Source organism: Cherax quadricarinatus, chromosome 29, assembly GCF_038502225.1.
Source record: "Cherax quadricarinatus isolate ZL_2023a chromosome 29, ASM3850222v1, whole genome shotgun sequence".
NCBI lineage: Eukaryota > Metazoa > Arthropoda > Malacostraca > Decapoda > Parastacidae > Cherax > Cherax quadricarinatus.
The window spans coordinates 6,353,748-6,367,536 of NC_091320.1; the positions used below are offsets into that span (position 1 = coordinate 6,353,748).

Genomic DNA, 13,789 nt, shown 5'->3' on the forward strand with positions numbered 1-13,789 from the left:
AGTTCAGAGATCCTGCAGGGGATCCTGTCTGCCAAGTTCCATTTTCTTCTGATACTGGTCCTCCTGATGTCCCCTCTTGTGACAGTAATTACACCTGGTATCTTGTCAGTGGTGTTTCCCCTCCAGTGACAGCAAGAGCACTGCCTAGGTGCCTGGGAGGGTGGACTCCTATGTGTTGTGCCTCTTGTGTTTTGCTGCTGATTCAGTAGCTGATATATCTGTAGGTTCTGCCACTGATGAGCCTGATGATTATAAACCTGGTGAATGTTTTCCTGGGACTGTGTTGGTGGGAATTGAGATGGCTGTAGGTGTCTTCTTCCTCTTCCACACCTTCTACTATGCCCTCGTTTAGTTCTGTCAGATATGTCCCTGCTGTTCGTACCTTGGTGCAGCACTTGTTCAGGTGCAGTGTTGGTCTCCTGATTATTAACTGCATCAATCTCTGGTGGAGAAAATCCTTACTCAGTATTGGCAGATGGAACACTGCTACCAGGTGTACTGGCAGGTGTCCTGGCAGTTGTTGGATCATTGATGTTATTTGTACTGTCAGGTGTTAAAGCAGTGATGTCAGGTGAACTGGAAGGTATGCTGTCAGGTGTGGGAGAGTTAACAGATCAAAGGTTTGCTTAATTGCTGGAAAATTGATCTGTTGCCTCTGTGGTGGTCAGAGGAACTGTGTTAGAATCACTAATTGCAGTGTTTTGAACTCTTTCTATCTGTGGAGCCCTAATGATGACAGAATTCCACCAGTTATTTACTTCTGAGTTGACTTTACTATGGGACTTGCAGTCCTTGTCAATAGTATCAGTATCAGGTCTTCATGAAATGCTTCCCTTTGATGGATTATCTTAGCTGCAACTTTACAACACAGTTCATAAGGGTAGTCTTGATTATTAGAGCCAGCAGTTCCCAGTGCTTGCAGTTTTGCCAAGAGTCCCTGGTGCCATACTTAGTCGAAAGCACCAGCAGAGTCCAGTGCTACTAAGCAGCTGACTTTGGATTCATCCAGTAAGTAGTGCCACTTAGAACATAAGAACATAAGAAAGAAGGAACACTGCAAAAGGCCTACTGACACATGCAGAGCAGGTCCATTCCCCCTCCCCCGATTAGACCAATGACTCACCCAGTCTGGTCACCTCCACTCAAGGATGGAGCACTGCACCAGATCCAGCAGCACAAGCTAGTGGAAAGGTTTAACAGCAGATCAGCAGCAGAGTGACATTTTCTGAAACCATATTGATGGTCGCAAAGAAGTGAGTGGTAGTCGAAAAATGTCATATGCTATGGGATTCGTGTACCCCTCAAGGAAGGTTCCTTGATTATGGTGAGGGGCTCTTGATTTAGGGAATTGGATCTGTGCTCCAGTTCCCCGAATTAAGCCTGAATGCCTTCCACATCCCCCCCCCCCAGGCGCTGTATAATCCTCCGGGTTTAGCGCTTCCCCCTTGATTATAATAATAATAATATGGGATTCGTGTCTCAATAATCTTGCCAGTGATTGATATGAGTGACATTGGTTTGAAGTTGCCGATTTCCACCCTACTTTTTTTTTTTGTGAACAGGGACTACATTTGCCTCTTTCCACAGAGAAGGCCAGTTACACTGTGCTAGGCAGTGCTAATAGATGTGAGTTAGAGGTGCTGCTAGCTGGTCTGCACATCTCAGCAATCTTTTGCTCAACTTATCTGGATCAACAGCTTTTTCTTTGTCCAGCAATTTAAGAAGATACATATCATCCTGCCTTATCACCACTGACAACTTTGACGGTTGTTGTGGCTGGCCAAGGAAGTTCCCTTGCTGGATCAGGAACTTGCATCTTGGCAACAAAGTGTTCAGCAAAGAGGTCAGCTTTCTCCTCACTGCTAGTAGAGATGGTTCCATCCTGCTGATTTAGAGCTGGAATAATTTCATCAGGTGAATTACCTTGTTTATCCTTGAGTAAGGACCACCAGGTTTTGGAGCCCACTTTGTCAGCTTCCTGTCTGGAGATGATCCAGTTTTGGACTAATTCCATTTGCCAACAGGCTTGCCTGTGCAGGGTTCCTATTATAGATAGTGGGATGCCTCTTATATTTTCTCCAAGCCTTGTACTTAGCAGTAGCAGCTCTCAGTGTAAGTTGAACCAAGGCTCAATATCATGAACATGGGTAAAACTTTATACTTAATCTCAGTACAGTGGAACCGCGGTTTTCATACGCCCTAGTCTATATGTAAAAACTATAGTTCTTTCTTTCTTTCAACACACCGGCCGTATCCCACCGAGGCGGGGTGGCCCAAAAGGAAAAATGAAAGTTTCTCCTTTTACATTTAGTAATATATACAGGAGAAGAGGTTACTAGCCCCTTGCTCCCGGCATTTTAGTCGCCTCTTACAACATGCATGGCTTATGGAGGAAGAATTCTGTTAAACTTCCCAATGGAGGTAAGAGGAAATAAACAAAAACAAGAACTAGAAAGAAAATAGAAGAAAACCCAGAGGGGTGTGTGTATATATATATATGCTTGTACATGTATGTGTAGTGTGACCTAAGTGTAAGTAGAAGTAGCAAGACATATCTGAAATCTTGCATGTGTATGAGACAGAATAAAAAGACACCAGAAATCCTACCATCATGTAAAACAATTACAGGCTTCCATTTTACACTCACTTGGCAGGACGGTAGTACCTCCCTGAGCGGTTGCTGTCTACCAACCTACTACCTAGAAAAAACTATAGTTATTCTCTATAAAATGTATTTTTTGTTGATATTTTTTGGGTGTCTGAAATGGATTAATTGGATTTACATTATTTCTTATTGGAAATATTAACAAAAAATACATTTTATAGAGAATAACGATAGTTTTACATACAGACTAGGGCATACGAAAACCAAGGTTCCACATTCATCTCAAATGTTAATTATTCCATTGTGTCCACCTAAGATTAATAATCAGAATTGTAATTCTTCTCTACAAAACTTAATAAAGCCATTTAGCACAACCTAATAGAATATTCAAAATGATCTTGTATTCATTTTAACTTACCCAATAACCATATGTACTGTTATTGCCTTATTAATCCTAAGTTTTAAGTTTGGCCAAAATGCTTTGAATATTAAGAGGCTTTTGGCATGTACACCCAACTATTATATTCCTATGTACAAACATACATCATGTTGAAATAAAATTTTATTATTATTATTATTAAGGCTGATCTGTAATTTTATTATTATTATTATTATTATTATTATTATTATTATTATTATTATTATTATTATTATTATTATTAAGGCTGATCTGTAGACTTTGTCATGTACTGCCAGTGAGGGATGTATTCTTTTTGAACATTAAGGATGTATTCTTTTTGAACATTAAGGATGTATTCATTGAAGGGAGTCACTTGGCTGTCAACATCACCTGGGAGAAGAGCATTCCAATCGGGGGTGGCAAGCTCAGAGTAAAGAGCCAGCCAGTTTCCTATTTCCCACATCCAGGTTGTGTGTGTGTGGACTCTTCATCTTGTTCTGTTGGAATCTTCATTGTTGTAAAGACAGCCTAGAGGTCAGATGATCCAACATAGCCAAGGATTGGCAAATGACTATGCCATCAGCTAGATCATTCACTCTTGGTCGAGGGAGGAGCCAGAGATGTCAGTAGGGAAATCAGCAAAGTTTCTTGTATCAAATACTGCAAGAAAGTCATCAGAATCTCTCTGTATGAGGTGTTGTTTGAGGCCACCAACAATTATAATATGTTGACATTTATGTTGAAGGAGGAGGAGGAGGGAGTCCACATTTTCCATCAGGAAGTTGATAGGGTCTGCATGTTGCTAATGAAGTCTGTATAATGCACATGCTAGTACAGAGGTACTAGTGTTTATGCATAGCTTGAAGAGCATCATTTCTAGGTGAGTAGGGATGACAGCATCAATGAGCTGGGCATGTACTCCTTTTGAAATATAACTCTGTGGTCTTGTATAAGGGACAAAGCCACCTGCTGAACCGAGATAGGAATACTAGGTGAACAATGTATGTGTTCACCAATTCTGAGATCCTGTTGGTGTGTTCCGAGAACAAATCTCTAAAAGAACTGGTGATCCTGTCGGTCAGGTTTCTTTTTCTTATGACACTGGTCCTCCCAATGTCCCATCCTGTGACAGTAATTGCACGTGGTGTCTTGTAGGTAGTTGTTAGGTTCTGCTGCTAGTGAGCTTGATGATTGTGTACCCAGTGAGCATTTTCCTGGGACTGTGTTGGTGGAAGGTGAGACAGCTGTAGGTGACTACCTCCTCTTCCACGACCTCATCCAGCTTTACCATCTATATCCCTGCTGTTCGTACTTTGGCCCAGCACTTGTTCAGGTGCATTGTTGGCCTGATTATTAGCTGCACCAATCTCTGGTGGAGAAAAACCTGACTTGGTATCGGCAGATGAAGCACTGCTGCTAGGTGTGCCAGCAGGTATTGGAGTGCTGATGTCAGGTGTACTGGCAGGTGTTAATGCAGTTATGGCAGATGTACTGTAAGGTGTTGGAGCAGTGATGGCAGATGTACTCTCCACTCTCTCCCTAACATGGACTGGTAGGCCTACTTCATTGCACCAACAGAGCACCATCCAGGGTGTGTGAGGTCACGTGTTGAAAATGTCTGGGCACTCAGACCTGCACAACTCATGGGCCCCTCCCCAGAGCTGACTGAAAATTTCCATTTGTGTCAGCATGTTGGCACTCAAAAAATGTTTTAGATATCAGAGCATTTCAAATTCTGGATTTTCAAATAAGGGATACTGAACCTGCATACTCATTAGCCACAGTTCTGCTGCTGTCTACATAATACCAGGACAGAAGCATAATTTTGGTAGTAGCAGTGATTCACCTCACCAAAACCCAAAACAGTGGAATGTGCACTTTGACTGTTCCCACATTGTCAATTATTTATATAATATGCATAATAAATTTGTTTGCCTAATCCTCCTTACACTACTCCCACTAATATCTACCAAGGTAACTAAAAAAAAACAAAAAGAGCACATTGTGTATTTTTCATTCAACTGTTGGCTTGTCAGATGTATGCTGGCATCAAAACTCAGATTTGTTGTTTCATGTCTTGGTTAAATGTTTTTGCAATTAATACTTCATTAATGACTTCAGGTACAAGAAGTATATGTCAACTCTTATTCCATCTCAAGTGGAGAGTATAAGGGATCTGAAGGAGAAACAGGCCAAGGATAAGATAAGGCAAGGAAAACGACGGGAGAAGAAAAAGGAAGCAAACATGCTGGGCAAACCCAGATACCCAGGCAATGGTTTTACATTGTTTATGATTTCACTCGACAGAGGAGAAACACCATCAAAGGTACATTATCACTTTTTTTTTTTTTTTTGCTTGATGAAAGTAACTTAACCCTTTCACTGTCCAGACCCCTGCTAGACAAACTTGCTCTCAATGTCGAAGAATTTAAAAACAAAAATATTTTTTTTTCATGAAATGATAATCTTTTCTCGATGATGGAGAACTTGCAGAATAATGCTCTTGTGAAGTTAGCGATCTCGGCAATGTTTATGCATCAGCGATTTTGACCATTTTGAGCCCCATATTCCGCCAGTTCCATTGTTCCAGTCAACCAAACTCATAGCTGTTTCACTAGAACTCGTTTTGTTCTAATGATTAAGTACAAAAATCTGCCCATTTATCTATTTCAGCTACCCAGTGAAGTGATCAGAAATTGGTAATTTGGCCAATTTCATATACAATTCAAGGAAAGTCAGTTTCAAAATAGGGTCCAGAATTGACAATGCAAACATACCTAACACTAAAATAGCGTATTCTCTGTTCATTAGTCATGTCTCCAGGCCCCTCTTATATTACGCTTGCTTTCCATTTTGAATTTTTATTTGCACAAAAAAATAGAAGATTTACTGTTAGGCAGACTACTGCATTGTTGTAACAATGGTATAAATAATGTCGGCACATTTGTGAAAGCATATTAGACCCACCGGTTGACGTATATTGGACGCGTGACCTGATTTGCTTACCCTGCTACTTTGAGCTCAATTTCAAGGTACTTTGAGCCTGTAAACCATTCAAAATCTTCTGTTTCTGTAATATATATCCCATTCTCTCAAATGAGACCAAGAAAATGAGAATAAACCAAAAATACCATATGAAATTGCACCGCAAAGTCGCTGTTTTAAACCAAAATCGCGGTCAGAGTTTTATTTTTCTCATTATGCACCGCTTGCTGCAGGATTTTTTTATACTGCGCACACTGACCACTCAGACCCATTCTCTCATTTGTAGGGCCTACCAGTTTTCTCTTGCAAGATTGGATGCCGCTAGAATTTTGGCATAGTAATACGGGACCGACACTGGCTTGCAAGCCGTAATATTTCAGGACCGACAGTGAAAGGGTTAATACCCTTCTTTAATTGTAATTTCTGTATGCAATGAGCTTGAACATGCAGCAGGCATGTGTGTGTTAGATAGGAGTGAATGGAGACAATTGTTTTTTAGGACCTGACAAGCAGTTGGTGAGTAAGGTAATATTTTGTGAAGGGATTTAGGGAAACTTGTTAGCTGGACTTGAGTCCTAGGGGTGGGAAGTACAATGCCTGCACATTAAAGGAAGAGGGATTTGACTGTTTAGAGTGACATCTAAACTGTCGTATCTGAGCGCCTCTGCAAAAACAGTGATTATGTGTAAGTGATGGCGAAAGTGTTGAATGGTGGTGAAAGTGTTTCTCTCTTTTTGATCACCTGCCTCAGTGGGAGACGGCCAACGTGTTGAAAAAAAAAAAGTGCTCCTCAACTTACGATGGGTTTATGCTCCGATGAACCGATCATAACTATGATACGATAAATAAATGAGTAAATAAATAACTATTGTCTCTGAATAAGTAAATAAACAGATAATTACTGTAACTAAATACCAGTAATGAAAAGTAAATGAATGAATACAAGCTTATCCTATCAATAAATGTACAGTACTGTACAGTATTGCTATCGCACTATTGTAAAGTCAAAATATTGTATGTTGAACCATCATAAAGTGAGGAGCAGCTGTATTTACTAGAAGAGTTTAAGAAACTAAAATGTAATCCTGACTACAACTCTATTGTAATGTACACTTACAATGAGCTTTTACTACTGTTTTGTGTATTATCTTGAACATGAATGGTGTTGCCAACATTAGTATGTTGAATGAATGCTCAGTCATTTCAGTACAATAATTGGTCAAACTCAAAAAATGTTAATCTAGGGGGTTTGCTGTTTTTTTTTTTTTTTTTTTAACAAGTCGGCCGTCTCCCACCGAGGCAGGGTGACCCAAAAAGAAAGAAAATCCCCAAAAAGAAAATACTTTCATCATCATTCAACGCTTTCACCTCACTCACACATAATCACTGTTTTTGCAGAGGTGCTCAGAACACAACAGTTTAGAAGCATATACGTATAAAGATACACAACATATCCCTGCAAACTGCTAATATCCCGAACCCCTCCTTTAGAGTGCAGGCATTGTACTTCCCATTTCCAGGACACAAGTCCGGCTATATAAAAATAACCAGTTTCCCTGAATCCCTTCACTAAATATTACCCTGCTCACATTCCAACAGATCGTCAGGTCCCAAATACCATTCGTCTCCATTCACTCCCATCGAATACGCTCATGCATGCCTGCTGGAAGTCCAAGCCCCTCGCCCACAAAACCTCCCTTACCCCTTCCTTCCAACCTTTTCGAGGATGACCCCTACCCCACCTTCCTTCTCCTACAGATTTAAATGCTTTCCATGTCATTCTACTTTGATCCATTCTCTCTAAATGACCAAACCACCTCAACAACCCCTCTCTAGCCCTCTGACTAATACTTTTATTAAATCCACACCTTCTCCTAATTTCCACACTCCGAATTTTCTGCATAATATTTACACCACATATTGCCCTTAGACAGGACATCTCCACTGCCTCCAACCGCCTCCTCGCTGCTGCATTCACAACCCAAGCTTCACACCCATATAAGAGTGTTGGTACTACTATACTTTCATACATTCCCTTCTTTGCCTCCATAGATAACGTTTTTTGACTCCACATATACCTCAACGCACCACTCACCTTTTTTCCCTCATCAATTCTATGATTTACCTCATCCTTCATAAATCCATCCACCGACACGTTGACTCCCAAGTATCTGAAAACATTCACTTCTTCCATACTCCTCCTCCCCAATTTGATATCCAATTTTTCTTTATCTAAATCATTTGATACCCTCATCACCTTACTCTTTTCTATGTTCACTTTCAACTTTCTACCTTTACACACACTCCCAAACTCATCCACTAACCTTTGCAATTTTTCTTTAGAATTTCCCATAAGCACAGTATCATCAGCAAAAAGTAACTGTGTCAATTCCCATTTTGTATTTGATTCCCCATAATTTAATCCCACCCCTCTCCCGAACACCCTAGCATTTACTTCTTTTACAACCCCATCTATAAATATATTAAACAACCTCTCTTCTACACACCCTAACCTGAGCCTCACTATCCTCATAAAAACTCTTTACAGCATTTAGTAACTTACCACCTATTCCATATACTTGCAACATCTGCCACATTGCTCCCCTATCCACTCTATCATATGCCTTTTCTAAATCCGTAAATGCAATAAAAACTTCCCTACCTTTATCTAAATACTGTTCACATATATGCTTCAATGTAAACACTTGATCTACACATCCCCTACCCACTCTGAAACCTCCTTGCTCATCCGCAATCCTACATTCTGTCTTACCTCTAATTCTTTCAATAATAACCCTACCGTACACTTTTCCTGGTATACTCAGTAAACTTATTCCCCTATAATCTTTACAATCTCTTTTGTCCCCCTTCCCTTTATATAAAGGGACTATACATGCTCTCCTCCAATCCCTAGATACCTTCCCCTCTTTCATACATTTATTAAACAAAAGTACCAACCACTCCAACATTATATCCCCCCCTGCTTTTAACATTTCTGTCATGAGCCCTTTCATTCTACGTAATACCTCACGTACCTCCCCCACACTTAGATTCTGCTCTTCTTCACTCCTAAAAGATGGTATACCTCCCTGGCCAGTGCATGAAATTACCACCTCCCTTTCTTCCTCAACATTTAAAAGTTCCTCAAAATATTCTTGCCATCTACCTAATGCCTCCCTCTCCCCATCTACTAACTCCCCTACTCTGTTTTTAACTGACAAATCCATACGTTCCCTAGGCTTTCTTAATTTGTTTAGCTCACTCCAAAAATTTTTCTTATTTTCATTAAAATTTCTTGACAGTGCCTTTCCACTCTATCATCTGCTCTCCTTTTGCACTCTCTCACCACTCTCTTCACCTTTCTTTTACTCTCCATATACTCTGCTCTTCTTATAACACTTCTGCTTTGTAAAAACCTCTCATAAGCTAACTTTTTCTCTTTTATCACACCCTTTACTTCATCATTCCACCAATCACTCCTTTTTCCTCCTGCCCCCACCCTCCTATAACCACAAACTTCTGCCCCACATTCTAATACTGCATTTTTAAAACTCATCCAACCCTCTTCAACCCCTCCACTACTCATCTTTGCACTAGCCCACCTTTCTGCCAATAGTCGCTTATATCTCACCCGGACTTCCTCCTCCCTTAGTTTATACACTTTCACTTCCCTCCTACTTGTCGTTGCCACCTTCCTCTTGTCCCATTTACCTCTTACTCTAACTGTAGCTACAACTAAATTATTATTTTTTTTTATTATCACACTGGCCGATTCCCACCAAGGCAGGGTGGCCCGAAAAAGAAAAACTTTCACCATCATTCACTCCATCACTGTCTTGCCAGAAGGGTGCTTTACATTACAGTTTTTAAACTGCAACATTAACACCCCTCCTTCAGAGTGCAGGCACTGTACTTCCCATCTCCAGGACTCAAGTCCGGCCTGCCGGTTTCCCTGAATCCCTTCATAAATGTTACTTTGCTCACACTCCAACAGCACGTCAAGTATTAAAAACCATTTGTCTCCATTCACTCCTATCAAACACGCTCACGCATGCCTGCTGGAAGTCCAAGCCCCTCGCACACAAAACCTCCTTTACCCCCTCCCTCCAACCCTTCCTAGGCCGACCCCTACCCCGCCTTCCTTCCACTACAGACAGATACACTCTTGAAGTCATTCTGTTTCGCTCCATTCTCTCTACATGTCCGAACCACCTCAACAACCCTTCCTCAGCCCTCTGGACAACAGTTTTGGTAATCCCGCACCTCCTCCTAACTTCCAAACTACGAATTCTCTGCATTATATTCACACCACACATTGCCCTCAGACATGACATCTCCACTGCCTCCAGCCTTCTCCTCGCTGCAACATTCATCACCCACGCTTCACACCCATATAAGAGCGTTGGTAAAACTATACTCTCATACATTCCCCTCTTTGCCTCCAAGGACAAAGTTCTTTGTCTCCACAGACTCCTAAGTGCACCACTCACTCTTTTTCCCTCATCAATTCTATGATTCACCTCATCTTTCATAGACCCATCCGCTGACACGTCCACTCCCAAATATCTGAATACGTTCACCTCCTCCATACTCTCTCCCTCCAATCTGATATTCAATCTTTCATCACCTAATCTTTTTGTTATCCTCATAACCTTACTCTTTCCTGTATTCACCTTTAATTTTCTTCTTTTGCACACCCTACCAAATTCATCCACCAATCTCTGCAACTTCTCTTCAGAATCTCCCAAGAGCACAGTGTCATCAGCAAAGAGCAGCTGTGACAACTTCCATTTTGTGTGTGATTCTTTATCTTTTAACTCCACGCCTCTTGCCAAGACCCTCGCATTTACTTCTCTTACAACCCCATCTATAAATATATTAAACAACCACGGTGACATCACACATCCTTGTCTAAGGCCTACCTTTACTGGGAAAAAATTTCCCTCTTTCCTACATACTCTAACTTGAGCCTCACTATCCTCGTAAAAACTCTTCACTGCTTTCAGTAACCTACCTCCTACACCATACACTTGCAACATCTGCCACATTGCCCCCCTATCCACCCTGTCATACGCCTTTTCCAAATCCATAAATGCCACAAAGACCTCTTTAGCCTTATCTAAATACTGTTCACTTATATGTTTCACTGTAAACACCTGGTCCACACACCCCCTACCTTTCCTAAAGCCTCCTTGTTCATCTGCTATCCTATTCTCCGTCTTACTCTTAATTCTTTCAATTATAACTCTACCATACACCTTACCAGGTACACTCAACAGACTTCTCCCCCTATAATTTTTGCACTCTCTTTTATCCCCTTTGCTTTTATACAAAGGAACTATGCATGCTCTCTGCCAATCCCTAGGTACCTTACCCTCTTCCATACATTTATTAAATAATTGCACCAACCACTCCAAAACTATATCCCCACCTGCTTTTAACATTTCTATCTTTATCCCATCAATCCCGGCTGCCTTACCCCCTTTCATTTTACCTACTGCCTCACGAACTTCCCCCACACTCACAACTGGCTCTTCCTCACTCCTACAAGATGTTATTCCTCCTTGCCCTATACACGAAATCACAGCTTCCCTATCTTCATCAACATTTAACAATTCCTCAAAATATTCCCTCCATCTTCCCAATACCTCTAACTCTCCATTTAATAACTCTCCTCTCCTATTTTTAACTGACAAATCCATTTGTTCTCTAGGCTTTCTTAACTTGTTAATCTCACTCCAAAACTTTTTCTTATTTTCAACAAAATTTGTTGATAACATCTCACCCACTCTCTCATTTGCTCTCTTTTTACATTGCTTCACCACTCTCTTAACTTCTCTCTTTTTCTCCATATACTCTTCCCTCCTTGCATCACTTCTACTTTGTAAAAACTTCTCATATGCTAACTTTTTCTCCCTTACTACTCTCTTTACATCATCATTCCACCAATCGCTCCTCTTCCCTCCTGCACCCACTTTCCTGTAACCACAAACTTCTGCTGAACACTCTAACACTACATTTTTAAACCTAGCCCATACCTCTTCGACCCCATTGCCTATGCTCTCATTAGCCCATCTATCCTCCAATAGCTGTTTATATCTTACCCTAACTGCCTCCTCTTTTAGTTTATAAACCTTCACCTCTCTCTTCCCTGATGCTTCTATTCTCCTTGTATCCCATCTACCTTTTACTCTCAGTGTAGCTACAACTAGAAAGTGATCTGATATATCTGTGGCCCCTCTATAAACATGTACATCCTGAAGTCTACTCAACAGTCTTTTATCTACCAATACATAATCCAACAAACTACTGTCATTTCGCCCTACATCATATCGTGTATACTTATTTATCCTCTTTTTCTTAAAATATGTATTACCTATAACTAAACCCCTTTCTATACAAAGTTCAATCAAAGGGCTCCCATTATCATTTACACCTGGCACCCCAAACTTACCTACCACACCCTCTCTAAAGGTTTCTCCTACTTTAGCATTCAGGTCCCCTACCACAATTACTCTCTCATTTGGTTCAAAGGCTCCTATACATTCACTTAACATCTCCCAAAATCTCTCTCTCTCCTCTGCATTTCTCTCTTCTCCAGGTGCATACACGCTTATTATGACCCACTTCTCGCATCCAACCTTTACTTTAATCCACATAATTCTTGAATTTACACATTCATATTCTCTTTTCTCCTTCCATAACTGATCATTTAACATTACTGCTACCCCTTCCTTTGCTCTAACTCTCTCAGATACTCCAGATTTAATCCCATTTATTTCCCCCCACTGAAACTCTCCTACCCCCTTCAGCTTTGTTTCGCTTAGGGCCAGGACATCCAACTTCTTTTCATTCATAACATCAGCAATCATCTGTTTCTTGTCATCCGCACTACATCCACGCACATTTAAGCAACCCAGTTTTATAAAGTTTTTCTTCTTCTCTTTTTTAGTAAATGTATACAGGAGAAGGGGTTACTAGCCCATTGCTCCCGGCATTTTAGTCGCCTCATACGACACGCATGGCTTACGGAGGAAAGATTCTTTTCCACTTCCCCATGGACAATAGAAGAAATAAAAAAGAACAAGAGCTATTTAGAAAAAGGAGAAAAACCTAGATGTATGTATATATATATATGCATGTGCGTGTCTGTGAAGTGTGACCAAAGTGTAAGTAGGAGTAGCAAGATATCCCTGTTATCTTAGCGTGTTTATGAGACAGAAAAAGAAAACCAGCAATCCTACCATCATGTAAAACAGTTACAGGTTTCTGTTTCACAGTCATCTGGCAGGACGGTAGTACTTCCCTGGGTGGTTGCTGTCTACCAACCTACTACCTAATGATCTGATATATCAGTTGCCCCTCTATAAACATGTAAATCCTGGAGCCTACCCGTTAACCTTTTATCCACCAATACATAATCTAACAAACTACAGTGGTCCCTCGCTTTTCGTAGTTCTCGGGAATCATAGATTTTGGAAATCATAGGGATATTTTCGTATAAACATGGGCTCGCTAACCATAGGTTGACTCGCGAATAGTAGTTCGTCCGGGACGCGTACACACGGTGTGAGCCGGGGCGGCCTCCCTACCCAGCCAGTCTGGCATTGTTTACCAGTGAGCGAAGGTCCCCTCACGTGCTCCTATGAAATATTTCATAATATTCCACTCATTTTATTGCTTGCAAGTACAGTGGACCCCCGGTTAACGATATTTTTTCATTCCAGAAGTATGTTCAGGTGCCAGTACTGACATACACGTACAAACGCACTTACATAAATACACTTACATAATTGGTC

The 13,789-nt window shown here is 40.8% G+C and overlaps 1 protein-coding gene across 1 annotated transcript in view; it reads left to right on the forward strand.

The window, feature by feature from the left end:
* Positions 1-13,789, forward strand: part of LOC128688897 (transcription factor A, mitochondrial) — an 80,973-nt gene that overhangs the window by 50,130 nt on the left and 17,054 nt on the right. The window contains exon 4 of the mRNA XM_053776925.2: positions 5,127-5,331. Coding sequence (XP_053632900.2) covers positions 5,127-5,331 — 205 coding nt within the window. The remainder of the gene's footprint in view (positions 1-5,126; positions 5,332-13,789) is intronic.